The sequence below is a fragment of the Artemia franciscana genome, chromosome 12 (genome assembly GCF_032884065.1).
Source record: "Artemia franciscana chromosome 12, ASM3288406v1, whole genome shotgun sequence".
Classification (NCBI taxonomy): Eukaryota; Metazoa; Arthropoda; class Branchiopoda; order Anostraca; family Artemiidae; genus Artemia; species Artemia franciscana.
This window is the reverse complement of record NC_088874.1, coordinates 7,702,519-7,725,371: the sequence shown is the minus strand read 5'-3', so window position 1 is coordinate 7,725,371 and position 22,853 is coordinate 7,702,519. Positions and strand designations below refer to the sequence as shown.

The 22,853-nt window shown below is 34.9% G+C and overlaps 3 protein-coding genes across 4 annotated transcripts in view; 2 read left to right on the top strand and 1 right to left on the bottom strand.

The window, feature by feature from the left end:
• Nucleotides 1-22,853, top strand: part of LOC136034175 (interaptin-like) — a 442,249-nt gene that overhangs the window by 272,361 nt on the left and 147,035 nt on the right. The gene's annotated exons all lie outside the window — the stretch shown is intronic.
• The window catches only part of LOC136034185 (uncharacterized), a gene marked incomplete at its 5' end in the record, with an annotated part of 118,292 nt that overhangs the window by 79,908 nt on the left and 15,531 nt on the right, over nt 1-22,853 (bottom strand).
• LOC136033627 (uncharacterized) lies at nt 1,810-21,609 on the top strand. Of its 2 annotated transcripts, none has more exons than XM_065714429.1 (3): nt 1,810-1,972; nt 15,306-15,497; nt 21,298-21,609. In XM_065714429.1, exons 1-3 carry the CDS (start codon nt 1,884-1,886, stop codon nt 21,554-21,556), a joined length of 540 nt encoding a protein of 179 aa, XP_065570501.1. In that variant the 5' UTR covers nt 1,810-1,883; the 3' UTR covers nt 21,557-21,609. The 2 variants fall into 2 exon arrangements, with proteins under 2 accessions (XP_065570501.1, XP_065570500.1); XM_065714428.1 differs by lacking the exon at nt 1,810-1,972 and adding an exon at nt 10,089-10,248.

Sequence of the window (22,853 nt, the reverse complement as noted above, 5' to 3'; positions counted from 1 at the left end):
TACTTTCAGTATTTCAAAAAGTGTTCAAGAAATCTCAGTTTCCGATCAAATGATCTTTGTCCCGAATTTCAACGACCGTCCTTTCCTCACGAAGTGGTTAGGGAAAAACGCATTTTATCTGTGCTTTTCACCTCCTTTCAGGCTCTTTTGTTTGGAGTGGGAGGCCAGCGTTATATTCCATTTTCCCGTCTCTGTCGGAGTATTTGAAGACTTCGAGATATAAGCTTCGGACCGATCGGGAAAACAAGTTTTTGCCTCTTTTTAGTCCTTTTTACTGGAGTTGCCGTGCTAGTAAGCCTTAACTGTATATTCAGCTTTCAAAGACTTATAGCTAGAGATTCTCTAATAATCAGGGAAACACTTCTTGGCCTCTTTTTGGGCCCCCTATAATTCTACAACGGCATACTGTTTGCTCTTTTTGACCCGAAGAATGATCCATGAAAGTTTTGAGCCTTTGAACACCCATTACGATAGATTTAAAACCATAAGTCGTATGTTTAAACAATTGGCAATTTACATAGCTCAATCTCTATGGAATGGGGGTTTCAGAGGCCCTATCGTCTCCGAAAGGAATACTTTTCAAAGATATTCTTAAGGGTTGCCTTTGAGTCAGGTAGTAAAAACGAGTAAAGTAGGGGGGTGGTTACTGTCTAAACCCTCTTGAAATTTAATAAGAATACTAGGGCTTTTATGTTCCAATTGAATGGTTCCCGTCCAAAGTTTATACGATCGCTTCTTCCACACGAAGTGTTAGAGCTAAAAAAAAAATGATACAATGAAGGCATATAGCTCTTTACTCGGTAGTAGCGGCTGTTTGAAAAAAGCCTGTTAGTAAAACTCGTTTTAAAACAGTTTTTTGAAAATGGTATTTAATAGTTTTACATGGAAACTGACATATGACGCATGACTTTGAACGGAAGTCATGGCCAATTGACGAAAAAAGCCAAGACAAATTGTCCAGGTTAATTTTACCCCTTGGATGGCCGTTGTTACTGTCTCCCATTTATGCTCCATGCAAACGTGTCTTTTTACAATGACGAACTAGAGTCGTACCGGTTGGAGGTTCTCGCTGGGGAACAATCGCAGGTTGACTACAAGTTGACTTGGATGAAAATTTTCCTCTCATGCATATCACTCCACAATGCTGAACTAGGGTCAACCTGTTGAGGGTCTAACGTGTTAATTCACGGCGAGTGAGACAATATATTGTAAAATTTGAACTGATTTTAAACGGATTGTTGATTTTTGAACGGAAGTCATGGCCAATTGACGAAAAAAGCCAAGACAAATTGTCCAGGTTAATTTTACCCCTTGGATGGCCGTTGTTACTGTCTCCCATTTATGCTCCATGCAAACGTGTCTTTTTACAATGACGAACTAGAGTCGTACCGGTTGGAGGTTCTCGCTGGGGAACAATCGCAGGTTGACTACGGGTTAAATTACTTGAACTGGCAACGGTTTTGAAAATTTTTAATTACATTCACATTTAGAAATCCACAAAATTTATTAGCCATAATTTTTAGCTTAAAGTTGATTTACAATATACCAAGATTAATGAGAAAGTTTCGATACCTTAGGGAAGTATCGCATCGAGTGTTGCTACCCGATATTTTTAAGCATTAGCTAAATGTAGTTCCAACTAAACATTTTTAGGTCAGATAATACGACACACAAAAAAGTAGTTTGGATTCTTGGTTGTTTTTTTTTCCCCTTTTTTTTCAGCAGAGCTTCAAAACTAGTTTTTTTGCACTCATAGAAACGGGTTATTTTATGCGTTGCCTGGGATCAACAATATGGCAGTATAAAATCCAAAACCCTTGGAAACTAATAACAGTCATTAAGTTGCTACCAATTCATAGATATTGAAATTTGAAAAGGGCAAGATGTTGCGAAATATTGTGCTTGCCCTGGCATGTGTTGCTGCATCTGCTGAAGACGGAACACCTGGATTACGATTTTTCATTGGAAGAACGTAAGTCAAGTACCGTTAATTCACAAAAATCAAAGGGGAGAGGGGAATCAAATGTTTTTATCGTTTTTTAAATTAAGAATACCAAATACTGTTGGTTTCAAAACCTTGGGGAGGGGGAGGATTTTACAAATTTCTTATGAAAAGATAAAGAAAATATTTTCATAATCTTAGGGAATTAAATACTCTCCCCTCTCATTTAGTGCTCTTGCGCAAGAATCAGCAAAATCTACAATAGTAAATAAAGGATCATTGAGAACTGCTTGAAAACTTTTAGCAGAGAGCATTTATTTAAATATACCCTCATGCTCAAGCAATTATCGAGAATGCATTACACTCTATATGAAGTGCTGTAAAAGCACAAATACCATAATTAGAATACAAGTTATGCTTTATAGGTTGTTTAAATTGATGTGCAGACTATCACCCGGGCACTACAAGAACTTCCCCTAGTCTATAATTATGCATGCATCTAGGTGATATGGATTATTGACTGTAATTGGTATGCAGAGAGGCAAATAGTCTGAATTTTGGTCCGGTTAAAACTAGAGGGGGGGGGACTAAATCCATTTTTATTATCTGGGGAAGACTAATTTGTCGTTTTTATAATTCTTACATACAAAATTGTCAAATAACCTAGACGGGCTCCATGCCACTCTCACCCCATATTGATACCAGTGTCTTGGATCTGGTAATTCAAAAACCCTTATGGGATATTTTGGAAACTTTTCACGCCACCTGAGACACAAAAGGATTACCGTTTCGCTGAGTTTATTTTTAGTCATCCTATTCGGTTCCTAATACGTTTATAATTTTACTTTTTTAATGTACCATATCTTTTTCACTTTAAAAAAGTCGGAATATATTGAAATTATAAGACATCAGAGTTGAAAAATGATTGTTTCAAAAGAAAAAAATCAATACCATTCTCATTTTCAAACAGTCGTGTTTTAAATGTAAAACCTAAAAACAATTTATAAATTTTGCAATTTCTCAGTGTATAAGAATATATCATTTTATTATAAAAATGCATATGGGGCTACGTGCATGATCACGCACATTGTTTATGGAAGACAAAATACAGTGATATGAATATCATGGGCAGCAAAATAGGGCTGCCTTAGTAAAGAGTGATATGGGCATAATGTATTATTTCTTTATTATTATTACTATTATTATTATTCTTAGATCAGGGCACTTCGTATAGGAGGAGTTGTCCTAAAAACTTTAAATGGGGCTCATTCGATTGGAAATTGAAAGGGATAGTGCCCTTTTTAGTAGTCAAAAGTGATCGGGGTCCATTCAGCCCCCAAAAGCCCGTCATTCTCCCAATTATATCTAACAAATAATTTCGAGATAGCCATTTTGTTAAGCGTAGTTGAAAGGTCCAGAAATTATGTCTCTAGGGATGATGATTCTCCCATATCCCTCAGGACAAGGGTTGTAAGCTATACCTGGGGTAACATGTTTTTATGGAAAGGGTGGTCGTATAAACTTTGGATTGGGCTCATTAGATTGGTAACCAGAAGTTCTAGTTCATTTTCAAGTGTTAAAGTGATCGTAGTAAAGCTACCCCTCCCACATGTCATATTTTCTCTATTTTCCCGAAATGCATCTAATAAAAATTTTAAGATAGCCATTTGTTCAAAAAATAGTCGAAAGATCATAGACAGTGCAATAATGCTTCCTTAGTAAAGATCAATGACGTGGGCATGACGTATTATTAATTTACTATTATTAGTTTTTATTTTTAAATTTTAGATTAGGGCATTTCGTATAGAAGAAGTTGTCGTGAAACATCGAAAGGGGCTCATTTGATTGAAATTGAAAGGGCTAGTGCACTTTTTAATATTCAAAACTGATTGTAGGGCAACGAGACACCCATGCCCATCATTTCCCCAAACACATCCAATCAAAATTTTGACATGTTCATTTTGTTCAGCATAGTTGAAAGCAAATTTTGTCTTTGGGGATGACACCCCCTCCCACAGCCCTCAGTTTAAGAGTTGTAATTTATTTCTTGGGGGCATATATACCCCTACGGATTGACAACCCCCAATCCTTCTCACGACCAGAAAATAATTCGCACTTTAGTAAAAACAAAATACATTCTTAATGTTTTCACTGTTTTTACTTTAATAAATAAAAAATTATCGATTCATACGATAATAGGTTCTTGAATTACCCGAGTAAGATATATTTATGAAAGTTGTAAAGCAGCCAGGCTGTGGAACAACGAGAAAGGATTATAGCTGAGAAGTGGGTGGGGGGGATAGGAGATTGTAGCAAAACGTGTGAGTGTTATTTTTAGAGAATCCAAAATTCAGAAATAGTAATGTGAGATATTAGAGTCTTTCTCTCTCTCTCTCTCTCTCTCTATCTCACTCTCCCCTCTCTCTCTCTCTCTGTTTCTCTGTCTCTCCCTCTCCCTCCCTCCCTCTCTCTCTCTCTCTCTCTCTCTCTCTCTCTCTCTCTCTCTCTCTCTCTCTTCTATGCTAGGACTAAAGAAACATGAAGGATATAAATTTTAGGCAAAGTTTATAAAGAAGGAATTAAAGTGAATAGTACCAGCAATTGGACATTTTTCACTTCTCGGAGGTAAAAGAAATTGTTTGGAATCACAAATAGTTTCAATTGCAAGCATACGTAGGCTTAAGTACTCGCAGTCACACTTAGTCATAGCTTAAAGTAATCACGGTTGGAAATTATGACAGTTGCAAATAGTCTCAGTCGAGAGCAGTCGCATTCACAGTAACCATCGCAAGTAGTGTTAGTCACAGCCGAATTCACAATCGAATTCACTATCACGATTAGTTACAGCCACAAATAGTCCAAGTTATAAGTAGTTGCATTAGCAGACACAAATAGTTGCAGTCACAATCATAAGTAATCGCAGTTACAAGTTGTCCTACGCAGTTACAAGTTGTCAGTTGCAAGTAGTCACAGTTGCAGTCACATGAGTAATAGCATTAGTGGTCCAAGAAGTGTAAAGTTATTACCATTAGCTGCTCCTAAGATATTGCAGATATATCCCTTCGATGACACTGATGCACATAGTGTTATATGATTTACTTCAACACTCTCCTAGGCATTTCCCACAGGATCAATAATAGAGTATGGCACACTATTTACCTTAAATTACCTTAAATCGCTCTTGCCAGCGATAGGATGATCCTGTATTCGCTGGTCAGTGAAAATTGTGTGCTGACTCCCAAAAATTGCCAGAGCTTGTTGCACCATTCCTGGTCAACTGATGATTTGAATGACTCAATACTGTCAGAAGAGACTGTTTTCTAGTCTAACGAGTTCGATAGATTCATCACCCGATTGGAAAATCACCACTCGTGGGAGGTGATCAATTACTTTTCAATATCCCCCTCCGTATGTCTTGATAGTTTCACCTTAATACCCTCAGTCGTTCTTAGAATATTATAGATTTTGATAAACTCGATACACCTAGTACCTTTTGATTTAGTTTAACGTTATCCCTCAACATTCACCATCGTTTCATTTAATACCCTTAGATTTTCCGGATGCATCTAAAATCAAACGTTCCCCATTTTCTAATAATAAATCTTGCATGTAAACATCAGACAAATTGCATAATTTACAATCTTTGCCTGTGGCTGTGTGGCCATGGCACTCCCTGGAGACAGAGCCATCATGTTTTTTTTACTAGTTTAAGCAAAATGACCATTTAAAAATTCTTGTTAAGCAGAGAGGAACCAATAAAGAGGAAGGGGGCTTTTTACCCTCCAATATCTCTGCAAAACCTCCTCAATACGCCTTGAAAACTTCAAGCTAATGCCCACAGCCTTTCCTTGGATATTGCTGACATTGCCTTTCATAGCCAACAAGCCCATATTGCGTTTTAATTGTGTTCAACATGTCTCTCAACATCTCCTTAAGGTTTCACCTTAATAACCTGAGCCTTATTGGACACCTAAGATCAAACCTGTCCTCTTTTCTAACAGAAAACCTTATATAATAACAATTAACAATTTGCAAAACTTACAACCCTTGCCCTGGATGCTGGGGGTTGGGGATGTCCATCCCGGAGGTTGAGTTATTTGACCTTTGGACTATCTGGAACCTAAAGTCAATCTCAAAATTAAATTGAAGGGATTTGGGGAAAAAGGGGCAAGTGAGGGGATTGCCCTCTGATCACTCTTGACTCTTAAATAGGGCACTAGCACTTTCGGTTTTCGTTCGAAGGAGCACCCTCCAAATTTACCAAGAAAATATTTGTGTGTTTACAGATGAAAACTTAAATAATTTACAGTCCTTGCTCCAGGGGCTTTGGGGAGTTTTGTGAACAACCCAAGGCATGGTTCTTTTTTTACCTTTGAAAAAATATAGCTTTTTTTTTTACAAAAAAGCTATCTGAAATTTTTGATTGGATTCATTTGGTTAAAGCAGGGTGTATGAGAAGGGGCTGTTATCCCTCTGATAGATTTTGACTCTTAAAAAGGGCACTAGAAATTTTAATTTCCAATCGAAGAAGCCACTCCATAGTTTAATCGACTACCCCTTCAATGCGAAATGCATCTGGCAAAATAGCAAGCAAAAAACAATACACTGAAGCTTTATGGGTGGTATTCCTTTGATAAATATATATGACAAGAAGTAGGGGGGTAACTCACGACAGAAACATATACGCCTTACAACATGACATAGCTACATATGGGGGAGGGGCTTCAAAAAATCTTATAGGGACACACGGGACTCTTCTCGACGTTTCTTGGGGACATAGGATCACTTCACGAAATTGCATTGAGAAAAAGCGGAATCTTTACGACATCGGACAGGGACATACGGATAGGGACATACCTCACGACATTTTTATCTAGGCTATGGCTTTTATGCACTAACTCATGGTCTAAATTCTGTATGGAAATTCTTATCTAAAAAGCAGGAATTATTCTGTCACCCTTCCTAGCTTTTATTGTTGTTTATCATGTCTGGGCCCCTTAGCCCCCCTCGCACTGGGGAAGATACGGGCCAATCTAACCAAAAGGTACTATGTGCATAATATTACTACAGTTTTGCCCCCTTGCAAAACTGCTACTCTTATTACTATCGCCACTACTACTGCTATTACTGCTATGACTACTGTTGCTTGTCCTACTTAAGCTAAAGGTGTTAGGCCTACAGTGAAACTTTCAGTAAATAATAAGAAAGACGTCGAACTAAATCAAATCGAACTATTTAGACTCAGGCTATTGAAAAGGTTAACAATCATTTCCCAGAAAAGCTTAGAGTGCCAAAATGAGACTTTCAGTGCACCTTGAGCGGGATGTTGAACCAACCAAAAGACACTATATACATACTACTGCTACTTCTACTACTACTGTTAATACCGCCACCAAAGCTAAGGGTATTAAGAAGACGTTCCCAATTAATGCTGAAGAAGAATTTGGATTGAATTGAAACACAGTATGTGTCTATAGGCTGTCAAAAGGGTGTATCAGCAGTATCTCAAGAGTGGCTTAGAGCATTAGTTTGAAACTTTCAGAGCATATTGAAGAACATGTTAAATTAATTAAAATACATACCACTACTACAAGCGCTACTACTGCTACTGGTATTAGTACAACTATTACTTAGTCTAAAGGTATTAATGTTGAGCTTTCAGAGACTGTTAAGGGGAAAGTTGGGCTAAAATAAAGCACAAGGCGTATCAGGTATATATCTTAGAAACGGATTATAGTATTAAGTTGAAACTATCAGGGCATGAGGAGGGAATGTTGAGCTATACCTAAAAGACACAATCTGAATATTATTACTGCTCTTAATATAAATATTATTAATGATATCACAAAGTTTGATCCCAATGCCCTTGCTATTACTTCTGATACTATGACTACTACTTACTTTTGCTTAGGCTTAGAGTATTAGTAAAAATTGTAGGAAATGGTGAAGGCGGTTCTGATTTGAATCAAAACAAACTATACACACGTGGTTATCAAAAGGATGTATTAGAAACATCCCATCTACGACTTACGAAATTAAGCTGAAACTTCGAGGGCTACCAATATTAATGCTATTTTTGCTCCTACTTCTACTACTATTGCTGCTACCGTTACTGCTGCTATTGAACTATATCAAACTATATTAAGTGTATCCTTGTTTTCAAAATAGATCATGTTGTCAAAAGGACTGTCTTAGGACTGGGATAGGGTAAAAAGTAAAAATTTTCAAGGGAAGTTTACATTGCTTTAAAACTTAATCAAAAGGTACCATATGCATACTGGTTGTTAAGGAAATGTCTCAGTAATTTCACTATAACGGATTGAGGGTATTTAGTTGAAATCTCCAGGGTTGCTACTATTACTACTTCTGCTCTTACTAATGAATTTAATCAAAAGGGTGTAAATGCCTCTAGATTGTCACAATAATATAGATACAATTTTTTAGGAACAAAATAGGGTGAAAAATCTTTAGTTTTTGTCTTAGAATAGGGTATTATGTTTTATTTTTCTGGAAACGGTCAGGTGTGAAATTAAATCTAAGTATATTGTATGGATTCAGATTTTCAAAAGGGTGTAGGCTAAATTATTAAAAATTACTGACAAATTTTCTCTAACATGTAATTAGTAAACCAAAATCTGTATTTTTGTACAGAAAAACCAAAAAGGCATAAAATATTCTTTTCGTAACCAATAAAAAGACCATGACAATTAAAAAGAACATAAATTAATTTAAAGTTAATTTTAAAAAATTCAACAAGTCAAGTTTTTTTCAAGAAAAGTAAAAAGCTGTATTAAACCAAAGATGAGCAGAGATAAAGTCAAATAATTTTCAAGCGTTAAACTACCATAAACCGTCAACAAATAAATGGAACCTCCAAAAAAAGAGATTACAAGAAATAACCGAGTCAAACTCAAAACGAACAGAACCTAAGAGGAGTAGGGCTGACGCTCTCCAAACTTCTACAAGGCAGAAAATCAATTGCAGATTAAAAAATACATTTTAAATGTTTTCTTTTTTTGTAACATTAATAAATTCAAAATTATTAAGACTTTCAGAAATGAATATCAGTATATATATTGAACTGACAATCAACATTCTTTTTTTTTTCAGTAATCTTGGATCTAACGGGGATTTTTTGATTTTTTTTTTATATCATGAGAAATAAAAAGACTCCTGGTTTCCGATCATTTTGACTTTGACTCATTTATTTACTGTCATTTTTGATCGGTTTGGATATCATTTATTTATTGCTTGACATTTATGGTAGTTTTACGCTTGAAATTTATTTGATTTTATTTCTCCTTATATTTGGTTTAATGTAGCTTTTTAGTTTTCTTAGATAAATTTCTTTTTTCGGGAAGTGTATTTTCTTAATTAATAAGACCAGTATTTCGATCTTTAAAGAATTGACAGTTTAGATAATTTAAGATCCTTGCCCTAGAGAATTTGGAGTTCCAATCATCTCCGGACGAATTTTTTTTCTGATGTTTTTAGGGAGTCAGCAGAAGGTCCGGTCGCCAAAATGGGTATGGGAGGAGGCTAGTTTCCTTCTTTGCAATTTTGACATTTAAAAAGGGTAGTAGGCTTTTCAATGTCCAATCTAATTATTCTTATCAAAAGTTTATACGATTACCCCTTTTATACAAGGGGTTTAGGAAAAAAATAATATATTGAAACAGTTTTCTCGGAAGCATTGGGTAATTAAAAGCCTAATTTAGCTTTAAAATAATTTTTGAACATGATGTTTTGAAGTTTTATAATAATTTTGACTTATGATACTGTTTAGGGTTACAAAAACTTTGACAACGGTTTGAAAATTAATCACATTCACATCAAGAAATTCAGAAAATGTGTCAGCCAAAATTTTTGGAATTCCTTTTGCCATACAAAATTCCAATGTTAATGCCTAAGCATTGACCCTTTTGGGTAGTATCGTATCAAGTATCACTACCCGATACTTTTAAGTACTAAACAGCTCTAGTTCTAACTAAACATATTTAGGTCATGTGATATGACCCGTAAAGAAGTACCGTTAATTCTTTTAATTCTTGTTTGCTTTTTTTTTATTATTCTTCAAAACTCGCTTTTTTAAATGGGTTATTTTATCCGTTTACTGGGCTCGGCCATGTGAGGGTATAAAGTACAAGACACTTGGAAAGTAATAACAGTCATTAAGTTGCTACCAATTCATATATATTGAAATTTAAAAAGGACAAGATGTTAAGAAATATTGTGCTTGCCCTGGCATTTGCTGCTGTATCTACTGAAGACGAAACACCTGGATTACGATTTTTCATTGGAAGAACGTAAGTAAAGTAGCGTTAATTGACAAAAATCAAAGGGGAGAGAAGAGGCAAATATTTTATCTTTTTTTAGGTAAAGATATTATAGGTTTTAATTCCTGTATTTGAATTTTTTCGAATTTCTCATAAAAAAGCAAAGAAGAATAATTCTCAAAATATAGTGGGGCTAAATAACCTCCCCCTAAATTGGTGCTCTTGCCAAAGAATCTGAAAAATCTACAATAGAAATAAGGGATTATCGGGGAATGCTTGAAAATTTTTACCAGCGAGCTTTTATATAATTATGTCCTCATGCTCAAGCACTTATGCAGAATATAGTGCAATCTACATACAGTACAGCAAAAAAAAAAAAAAAAAAAAAAAAAATGTAATTAGAATATGATGTAATTAGAATTGTTTAAATCTATGCGTAGATGACAACCCTAGCACTACAATAGCTTCCATTATTCTTTAAATGTACACCTAGATGACGTGGATTGATGACTGCAATTACTACGTAGAGAGGCAACAAGTCTAAATTTTGGTTCGACAGTGTCTATTCACGACAAAATAAATGGGGGGGGGGGGGGCAAAATACTGTCGTTTTTTCCAGTTTTTACAATAAATGCCAAAAAAGGACATTTTTCAACGAACATATCCCCAAAGAGCTAATTTTTAAAACATACAGAAGAGTGTAAAATTATCTAGAGGGGGAACCCAGGCCACCCTTACCCCCTATTGACACCATATTTTTGGCTTCAGTAATCCATGTGACCTCTTTAGAAGCTCCACCTCATAAAAAATAGTAAGTCTCATCGATAATATCTATATAATTTTTAATTATCTTATTCGGTTTCCAAAATATTTTGATTTCTTTTCTTTTTTTAATTTATCATATCTTTTCTACTTTAAAAAGTCGAAAAATATTTTTCAAAAATACTACAGTAAAAAAATTATTGCTGTAAAAGAAGACAAAATCAAGACTATGTTCATTTGCAATATGTAAAACATAATTTTTCTGTTTTTCCAAATTTCAGGGAATTTTTATGGACACTTATTCAGTGTATAAGAATATGTAATTCTATTATGACAATGCATAAGTGCCTATATGCAAAATCACCCATATTGTGTATTGAAGAATGAAGCCTTATGGATATTAAATAAAAAAAAACTAATTTTTTTAGCTTAAAGTAAGGAGCGACGTTAAAACTTAAAACGAACAGAAATTACTCCGTATATGAAATGGGTTGTCCCCTCCGCAATCCCTCGTTCTTTACGCTAAAGTCTGACTCTTTGCCACAATTCTATTATTTTAAACAATTAAAAGCTTTAGCGTAAAGAGCGAGGGATTGTCGCTCCTTGCTTTCAGCTAAAAAAATTAGTTTTTTTTTTATTTAATTTCTGAACGTTTTTGAATTAATGCATGTTTGGTTTTGGCTCTCCGCACATAAATTATTAAAATGAAATTTGTATATTAATTCTTTTTTTGGCTAAATGGCTTTCTCTTAGTTTCGATCAGACGATTTTGATAAATAAGGGGTGGAGAAGGAGGTCTAGTTGCCCTCCAATTTTTCGGTTACTTAAAAATGCAACTAGAACTTTTAATTTTTAACGAATGTTTTTATCAGTAAAAAATATACGTAACTTAAGAATTAACTTACGTAACAAACTTTCATAATCTTATATTTTTATTATGTATACGAGGGGGTTTTTACCCTCGTTAATACCTCGCTCTTTACACTAAATCGTAAGTTTTGTCCCAATTCTTTAAGAATGACCCCTGAATCAGAAAGACCGTAGAATAAATAGTTGAAATTACTAAAAATACTTTAGCATAAAGAGCGAGGTATTTATCTCCTCCTAAATACCTCGCTCTTTATGCTAAAGTATTTTTAGAGCCCCTCATATGCGTAATAATCTCTGTTCGTTTTAAGTTTCAATGCTACTCCTTCCTTTCATTTGAAAAAACGTTTTCATGTTTATTCTTCATTGTTTTCTTATAGTAATGCTAGAAAATCCTGCGTCCTTTTCATTGAATTTTTCTTCCCTCGTGACAGATTCCTCCAAAGAAAGATCCTCCAACATAGCCCCCTCCCCTCAGCCCCACCCCAAACAAAACAAAATCACCCTGAAAACGTTTGTACACTTCTCAATAACCATTACTATATGTAAACACTGGTCAAAGTTTGTAACTTGCAGCCCCTCCCCCAGGGATTGTGGGGGATTAAGTCATCCCCAAAGGCATAGTTATTATGGTTTTCGACTATGCTGAACAAAATGGCTATCTCAAAATTTTGATCCGTCGACTTTGGGAAAATAATTAGCGTGGGAGGGGGCCTAGATGCCCTCCAATTTTTTTGGTCACTTAAAAAGGGCACTAGAACTTTTCATTTCCGTTTATATAAAGTTATATATTCGTTTATATTCCGTTTAAATAAAGCTTGTATTATATAATTTGGTATATGCTTATATCCTTGAAAATGAGGTAAGATTGTGGGCAAGGTATAGGCTAGTGGAAGGTTAATCAAGATGTGTTAACTGCAATTTGTCTGCATATTACGAAGTGAAAACTGTTTTCTTAACATGTTTCCTTCTCAATAGCCCGAATTGCTAATACCTTAATGCTTAACCCTTGTCGAAAACTTGGCAGGGTGATACAACTCTTGGTGAAAAAAAAGGAAGCCAAACAGAATTGTTGTTCTCGTCTATTAATTCAACTTTTCTAATTAAAAATTAGAAATGAAAGATATATACGAAAGGTGCAAACGCAAGGCAAACTAAAAACCGAGTCCATTTAATTGTAAACCAGTAAGTTTGATAAACCTAACAAGGGTCCATTGAGCTCAGATATCTATAGGAGTTGTAGGATATGATTTTGATGGTAGTATTTCTTTAATAAGCTCTGATTAATGAAAAACAAAATTGTCCCATATTTTAGGACTAAGGTAGGAAAAATAGACAAATTAGTGTTTTTATTATATTCTAGTTTTTGTTCTAGTATTTTTGTTTTATTCTACTATTTGCTTCATTTTATTTATCTAGTAGTATTTTAATTCTAGTTTGGATTATATGGCAACGTATATGGCAAGTACAATATAATAATTCTGTTAATAATCCTTTCTTCCGATATAAAGCACGATTTCTCCGCACAAACTAACCATTATTTTATCCAACCTTATTGGTTGTATATAAGGGTCTACGTGATCTTTTATAAGATATTATAGGACTACAAAAATAATCCAAATGAATGGGGTAGAGGATTAGGACGAAAAAGCAATTTTGCTGTAAATGCCCTACTAACAAAAGTTAAGTACTTCTTTTTCTTCCGTGAGAAGAGGCTGGCAAGTTAATATTCCATCTTTTAGCGCTACCGATATCTGTACTGTGTTATTTTTTTTACACTATTTTAAAAATTATTTAGCCTGAAAGTCTTGTTTAAGTATGTCAAAGATTTTCACAGCAGTACTTTTAAGTCACGTGCAAAAACAACTCCGGTTTTTATGAGATCTACTAATATTTCCTGTTTTGATGACCCTATGACCCAAACATCAGCAACATCAGTCGAACATAGATCTAACCGAATAATCAATTTTAATTAGCCATTAATGTTAATCAATGATTGAACATTGAGAAAAATTCTTATATTCTGGCTGGGATACCTAACCTTCTTTCCACTTAATTCCTTTTGTAATTCAAATGGAGATGAGGCATTTCTCTAATGAAGGGAGAAGTACCTGAAGTAAGCTCGAACCACTTTGCTACCTCCGCCATGGCAAAAAACCGGCTTTGCTTCTTCAGTTTATGTAATTGTTGAAGTAAGTTGAATTTTGAATTTAGCGGGTCCCTATTAATCAATGGCAAGTCTAGGACTAATTATTCCATATTTGTTGAACAAACTTTTTCTGTATTTTTGATTGAAATGATTCAAAAATGGGCAAATTCCCCTCCCCTTACTTTGGGTTTGTACATAGTTTGCGATTGATTTATCTGGAAGTCGGGTTGATGTCCATTTAAAGTGATTAGGAATAGATACAAGGACACCCAGACAAATTTTTCCAGGGGAGGAAAAACAAAGTATTTTCTTCCAGGAAAGAAAAACTTCTTTAACGAGCATGGAACAATTCTGGTTTTTGTGCAAATATTAGGTTTTTCAGATGGTGTTCAAAAGGTGGTTATTAAAATAAAACTGCTGGTCAATTTGAAAAATCCATATTGTGCCCGATTTATTCTTTTGAATTGCACCATTGAATACCACCATTTGAAAGGGGTTAGTTAAACTAGAAGCTGTTCTGAAAACTAACCGTCAAAACATTTTTTAATGTAAATGATTTCAAATTTTGTTAAAATAGCATTCAGTTTAGGAAACATAAACGAAATTAGACTTCATTTTTTATTTATGATAAAAAGGCTTTGATTTGTTTTCGGTCGAAGCAAGAGTCTAATTTGGGCTCAGCCACGTGACTATTCAAAATTTCTTGAATTTCTGGGCACTTCCTAATTAAATTACCTTGCCTTTTTTAAATTACCCTCTGCCTTCCCAGGAAAAGAAATTCATTGATGACTTCAATTTAGTTTGTTTTTAATATTATATTCTCTGCAAACTCTCCCCCAATGCAAACACAACATCATTCGTCAGTTGACGGACTTCCTTGAATTTCTGATATAATCCATACCAGATAAAATTTTTATACCTGATAAAAAAGTTTATATTTACCATATAAAATTTTACCATCGGTAAAAACGCTGAGCGTGTAAGCACGTGTAAGCAAAAACGCATGAGCGTGTAATGTATTTAGCACCATCAGCCGCTGTATCGGCGTAATTATGGTTCCATAATTTTAAAAAATAGTAATTTATTCGTCATTGAAAACATTTTTGTGCCAGAAACCGAGAAGATAAATACAGCTGTTTTCCAAATAGCAAGGGAATCCAGCCTGAAGGCTCCTTCGTATGCCCATTACCACTTCGAAAAAGGACGTATTCTGGATTTAGTTTTTGGAAGGGTTCTAACTAATTGGGAAGGGGTTAAGGGGAGGGATTAAATGTTTGAGCCAAGTTTTATACGTTTTTTCTTTTTATAGAACAAGCACCCAGTTTGCCTGTTCCTCTACAACAATTGAAAGAGTAACATCGACAGTCGTGACGAGTTGCGTTACAGTTACTGATCCTGATTGTAGACGCAGAAGAAGGGGTCTAGAAGTCAAAGACATTCCTGAGGAGCAGCCAGCAGTAGAAGGTAATGCAGCGGAACCGGAAGATATCAAGGTCGAAGAGTAAGTCACGAGCATTTCTTTAATTAAACTGTAGCCAATGATTACCTTACACGTACTCAGCTACTGGTGTATGTTATAATAACCCTTTCAATATAAATTTTTTTCGATACAACTAAAGCTAAAACATTTCATTCAGAGCATGTACAAGAGCGTGACTCTTATTTAAGATTAAATAAAAAACAAGTTTTTTTTTTAACGGAAAGTAAGGAACGACATTAAAACTTAAAACAAACAGAAATTGCATTGTCTACTTTTTTTAAAAGTAAAAAGCTATAGAGTAAAGAGCGGGGTGTTGATGAGGAAGCAGCCCCTTTCATATACGAAGTAATTTCTGTTCGTTTTAAGTTTTAATGTCGCTCCTTCCTTTCCGTTAAAAAAACCTTGCGTTTTTTATATTTAATTTCTGAACGTTTTTGAATCAATGCATCTTTTGATTTTGGCTCTCCGCAGATGAATTATTAAAACGAAATTTGCATATTTATTTTTTGGCTAATTGGCTTTCTCATAGTTTTGATCGAATGATTTTGAGAAAAAAGGAGCGAGGGAGGAGGCCTAGTTGCCCTCCGGTCTTTTTGTTACTTAAAAAGGCAACTTTTTATTAATCCCACTAAGAACCCTTCATGATGGTGTTTTTGCGGACGATATTGCACTCTTCGCTCACGAATCAGAAGGTATACAACACAATATAAATGAACTTGAGCGTGTGGCAAATGCTGTTGGACTCTCCATAAACGCTAACAAGACTAAACAATGTCAAATGCAGTCATTCCTGACTTAGCTGAGGGACTTTTGGTCAATAATGAGGAAATTGAAGTAGTGAGAGAGTTCAAATATCTAGGCAGCATTCTTACGCAAGATGCCAATCCTGAAAGAGAAATTTTGTGCCGAATAGCATTGGCTGGCTCTGCCTTCAATTGTCTCAGAAATGTTTGGAGAAATAGCAAATATTCCCAGAAGCTAAAACTCAGAATTTATAATAGCAATGTCCTCTCCGTCCTTAGATATGGTTGTGAAACTTGGAGTATCACTGCGCAACTAGGAAAACGACTATGGGCATTCGATAATAACTGCCTAAGATATATTTGGAATATACATTGGACTGAGAGAATAAGAAATGATGAGATTTATACCATGACAAATCATACCCCCATCCTTGATGCCATTAGAAAGCGACGATGGATGTATTGGGGGCACATGGGGCGAATGGGTGATGGAAGGCTACCTCATGACATATGGTGTTGGATACTCCCTGGTCAGAGAGACCCAAAATGACCGTTGGCAGGATGTTAGAGAAGGAGGCGAAGCTGGCGAGGCTTTCGATGGAGGAGCTTTGGTCGAAGGCTCAGGACAGGTCGTCGTGGCGAACCACTGTTGCTGCCTTATGCGCCGTCAGGCGTGGGAGGGGCCTAAGTCTAAGTCTAAGTAAAAAGGCAACTAGAACTTTTAATTTTTTACAAATGTTTTTATTAGTAAAAGATATACGTAACTTAAAAATTAGCTTACGTAACGAACTTCTGTATTCTCATGTTTTTTTTTTAAAGTTAGAATTTAGTGTAAAATTTAAAGGGAAATGGCTTAAACACGGGTACTTTTCAGTAAGTTTTTAATAAAGAATTTGTAAAATTCGTAACAAAATTTTCTGGGAACTACTATTATTTGACTTTTTTTCGGAAAAAAAGCTATTGTAATTATTGTGTAAATTATTGCGTAAAAAGTTACTACGATTGTTACGTATACATCATTGCATGAAATATAATTGTATTTTCTCTCTCTAGACCGGTTTGTGAAAGATTAATCAGTAACCATAGTTTGAAAGAAATATTCTTGAAATTTTACACAGAAATTTCATTGCAAACACATGTTTGCAATAAAAATTATTACAATTTCAAACTTTTATCATCGAAACAACATGATTTTGACTTATTACGACTTCGTTTCAAATCAGGAACGTAGGTAGGAATATATTTTGGGGGTAGGGAGATGGCTTTGAAAGGCATTGTAACATAAGTATTTCCCCTTACAAATAATTTATTCAATCTAGATCTAAAATAACTGTTTTTTCGTATTTTCATCGAAAGTGTTCTTCTTTAAACATTTATTTAAAGGCATTTTTAATCAAACAAACCGTTCCTATATTTTGAAATATAGATATTTCAAATATATTTAATAATTTTATAATCTCCCCCTAGATTTCTATGAATTGAATCTACTGTACAGTGAACAATTCAACAGTTCGTGATAACTAAGTTTAAGTAAGGGGCAGTGCGGCTGAAGTTGCCAAAACTTCTACATAATTTTAATACCAACGAATGTATCAAAAGAATTGGATTATTATGCTGATTGTAAATATATAAAATTTACTAAGTTTAGTGTTACCCATCAAAGGCTAAGAGCCGGAAAAATTTCCCCTATTTTCGTAAAAGGGGGAAGGGGTACCCCCTAAAAGTCAAGACATTTTAATGAAAATCATGTCATCATATTCAGCGTCCTAGAAAACCCTATGAAGAAATTTGAGGCTCCCATCTGCGAATATACAGATTTTTTTTTCTTGAAGAAAGATCACGGTTGCGGTTTTATTTGTTTATTTGCTTTCCCCAGAGGTTACCAAACTAGAGGTTTGGTCCAACCAGAGGTTGGAACAGAAAATTGCCTTTTTAAGTGACTAAAATAACTTGGGCAACAGGCATCCTTCTTACTCCCCCCCCTTTCCCATAAGATCGGTCGATCAAAACTTTCAGATGGCTATTTGTCCAGCATAGTTCAAAAGTCCCAATAACTATCCTTTATAACTTGATTCCTAACAGCTCCTGGGGAAAGGTCTGTAATACTCCCCTATGGACTTGCAGTCCATAGGGGAGTTATCCACGAGAGAAATTCGAGTTTTCCAAGGGAGCTTGGTTTCATTCAAGTGAATATTTGTTGTATTAAATAAAAAAAAAAGTTTTTTAACTGAAAGTAAGGAGCGAGATTAAAACTTAAAACGAACAGAAATTACTTCGTATATAAAAGGGGCTGCTTCCTCATCAACTCCCCACTCTTTACGCTAAAGTTTGATTCTTTCTCTCAACTCTTCTTTTTAAAACAGTAAAAAACTTTTGCGTAAAGAGCGGGGCGCTGATGAGGAACTTTGTATTCTCATGTTTTTATTACATATATGAGGGGGTTCGCCCCCTCGTCAGTACCTCGCTCTTTACACTTAAGCTTAAATTTTGTCCAAATTCATTAAGAATGACCCCTGAATCACAAAAGCCGTAGAATAAATAGTTGAAATTACTAAAAAATACTTTATCGTAAAGAGCGAGGTATTAGAAGGAGGTGAGCCCCTCATATGGGTAATAATTTTTGTTCGTTTTAAGTTTTAATGCTGCTCCTTACTTACAGCTGAAAAAAACTTTTTCATATTTATTTTTTCATTGTTTTTTTTAGTAATGCTAGTAAATCCTGCACTCCCTTCATAGAAATTTTCTTCCCCCATGACGGATTCCTCGATGGAAAGTTCCCCCAGCATATACCCCCCCTTCTCATCCCTTCCTCCCAACCAAAAAAATACTCCTGAAAACGTCTGTACACTTCCCAATAACCATTGCTATATGTAAGCACTGGTCAAAGTTTGTAACTTGTAGCCCCTCCCACGGGGACTGTGGGGGAGTAAGTCGTCCCCAATGACATAGTTATAAGGTTTTTCGACTACGTTGAATAAAATGGCTATCTCAGAATTTTGATCCGTTGAATTTGGCAAAATAATTAGCGTGGGAGGGGGCCTAGGTGCCCTCCAATTTTTTCGGTCACTGAAAAAGGGCACTAGAACTTTTCATTTTAGTTAGAATGAGCCCTCTCGCAAGATTCTAGGACAACTGGGTCGATACGATCACCCCTGGGAAAAAAAAACAACAAAAAAACAAAAAAACAAATAAACGCGCCTCCGTGATCTGCCTTCTGGCAAAAAATAAAAAATTCCACATTTTTGTAAATAGGAGCTTGAAACTTCTACAGTAGGGTTCTCTGATACGCTAAATCTGATGGTGTGATTTTCGTTAAGATTCTTTGACTATTAGGGGGTGTTTCCCCCTATTTTCTAAAATAACGCAAATTTTCTCAGGACAAGTTCTTCACCACGAACTGTTTGATTCAGCACAACAATAATATTGATATATTAAGTAGTGTGTCCCTCCCATGCAATAGAATAATAAGTATTATTTACAATACTTATTATAATTTTTTTTCTTAATAGTAATTATTTTTTTCGGCAACCATATATATAGAGAAGACTTTCAATGAAATACGGATAGAATTCACTCGTAAATTTAAAGTCCCATTGCTATTTTTAAGGATTGAAAGTCATTGCAGGTCAAAAAGCCCCCTTAACCTGTAGTTGTAACTAACTTGACCTCTTTGGCAATTGTTCTTTTTTAATTTATTATTTTCAATGTACATTTTAGTAGGACAGGCAAGCATACCTAACCCTATTCAATTCCTGATCTTACAAGAAATTAAATAAAAAAAACTAGTTTTTTTAACTGAAAGTAAGGAGCGACATTAAAACTTAAAACGAACAGAATTTACTCCGTATATGAAATGGGTTGTCCCCTCCGCAGTCCCACGCTCTTTACGCTAAAGTTTTTAATTGTTTTAAAAAGTAGAATTGTGGCAAAGAGTCAAACTATATCCAGTGTATTTGATGGTAAGACCGAGTTGGTTCCAGTGGTAAGACATGTAGGGGACTTGTAAGTAATAATCGTCTGTTATGCTACAATCATCATTAGCGAAAAGGGGTTTGTAACTTTTGCTATTTGGTATAGCCTACCCATACTCACTATAACCTAAAATTAAGTGTTTACACAACGGGTACAAACGATAACGTAAAACAACGAGGCAGTTTCGTAATAATTAGTACAGTGTCGTCTATGGTATTTTGATCCTGAAAAGTTACGGATAGCTTTATAATACCAACTAAATCATATAAGATACTGTTTCAAGTGTTCATCCGTCACGATGTCTACGATTGATAAGGATAACGTTCAACTCGCTGCAAAGTCAATTTAGTCCCTTCTTTCGGTATTATCTATAGCTCATGATGAGCTGATAAAAAATATGTCATAGTAGTTTCTTCATAATTAATAGTATCATCTATGGTATTTTGATCCTGAAAAGTTACAGATAGCTTTATAATACCAACTGGATTATATAACATATTTTCTAAGCTTTCATCCGTCACGATATCTACGATCGAAAAGGATAAAGTTCAACTGGCTGCAAAGTCAATTTAGTCCCTTCTTTCGATAATCTTTTGTTATTGTTGTTTTTTCAATGCTGAGGAATAGCCTTTGATCATGTGATACTGATCGCATTCTTCTTTGAGCATAACGTTTTAAAAGCTTCGATAGGCTGACAACTTCAGCGTTTAACCGATAGCAAAGAAACAAATCCAAAGTGTTGCTCTCGCAACACTTTATTCGGCGAAGCCAGACAAAGGTTGCTGCAACACTTTACGTTGCTCAGGCAACGTAGGTCTAGTTTTTATCCGTTTCAGCTTTCTTTTTTTCATTCATTTCTCTTTATTTATGTACTAAATGACTTATTCTCTGCTAATTCTAGGTTTTAACATCGGTCTCTACATTTTTTTCAAAGCTTTTTGGACAAATATTCTTCGAAGTTAATATAAAAACAACCGCAGCTATTTCTGTTTTAAACTCCTCACCTAGTTTTTGTGTTTACTATTTCATTTATTTTTCCGTAACATATTTTTTTGTCGAGTTCTAAAAATCACCTTCTAATGCTGCATTGAATATCTTATTTTTAGAAAAGTTAGCAAGATTGCTGGTGATAAGGCTGATGTCCCGGACATTGAAGGATCTCAAGAACTGGAAGAAGTCAGAATCATTGGCCTTGAAGATAGCTGCCCAGGAGGGCGGTTTATTTTCAATCTTCCTAAACCGCTCAATTTATTGTACGTAACCACCATTCATACCCTATGCACAAGCTTGTCATCTTTCACTACTTTTCAAACGAATACATTAACAGTGGAGTGTAGTCCTGCATTTGGTGTCAATTACTGTTAGTAGTACAATTTTTTGTCGACATTCCGTGTTTAATAAATTATTTAAGTATTTCATTAGTTGATGTGGATTGTGAATTTTTTTCAGATAGCCTGTATTTATGTCCATTCTCATGCTTCCAATATTGATCTCTATGAATTTTTATTTATGGCCATTTATCGGTGAAAAAAAATTAGTGTAAGTGTACAAACATTATAAGAGTCGGTATCAAACAGTTCGTGGTAGCGAACTGTAGTAAGGAGCGATCTGTAAAAGAACAGACATTATAACGCATTTGAGGGGTTTACCTCCTCGTAATACCTCGCTCTTTACGCTAAAGTATTTTTAGTAATTAAAACTATTTATTCTACGGTTTTTGTGATTCAGGGGTCATTCTTAAGGAATTGGGACAAAATTTAAGCTTTAGCTTAAAGAGCGAGGTATCGACGAGGGGCGAGCCCCCTCATATACACAATAAAAACATACGAATGCAGAAGTTCGCTACGTAAGTTAATTTGTAAGTTACGTATAATTTTACTTATGAAAACGTTCGTAAAAAATTTAAAGTTAATGCCTTTTTAAGTAATCAAAAAATTGGAGGGCAACTAGGCCTTCTCCCTCGCTCCTTTTTTCTCAAAATCTTCCAATTAAAACTATGAAAAACCCATTTAGCAAAAAAAAAATTAATATACAAATTTCGTTTTAATTCTCTATGTGCGGAGAGCCAAGATCAAAACACACATTAATTAAAAAACATCCAGAAATTAAAAAAAAAATTTTTTAATAAAAGTAAGGAGCAAAATTAAAACTTAAACGAACAGAAATTACTCCGTATATGAAAGGAGCTTTTCCTCCTCAACACCCCGCTCTTCACACTAAAGTTTTTTGCTGCTTCAAAAAGTAGAGTTAAGAGAAAGAGTCAAACTTTAGCGTAAAGAGCAGAGCATTGAGGAGGAAAAGCCCCTTTCCTATACAGAGTAATTTCTGTTCGTTTTTAAGTTTTAATGTCGCTCCTTACTTTAATTTAAAAAACTTGTTTTTTTTTGTTTAATCTCATAAGAGGCGGGTCTTCCGCGATTTAACATAAAAAGATAGGAACTGAAAGCTACTAATGCCAAACGAAGCATAGTAATTGGCCAAAGTATTGAAAATGTCTCTAAATAAGCAGAAAATTCCAATGATAATGATCAAACTAGTAGACCTACAAGTTAAAAAGTTTTGGGCTCTTTACCCTCAATTAAATTTCAAACTGCCCGAAAAGACAAGTATTTGGCTGTTTAGGGTAGGGTAATCTAATGTTTAAGAGACATATACTAGGCCT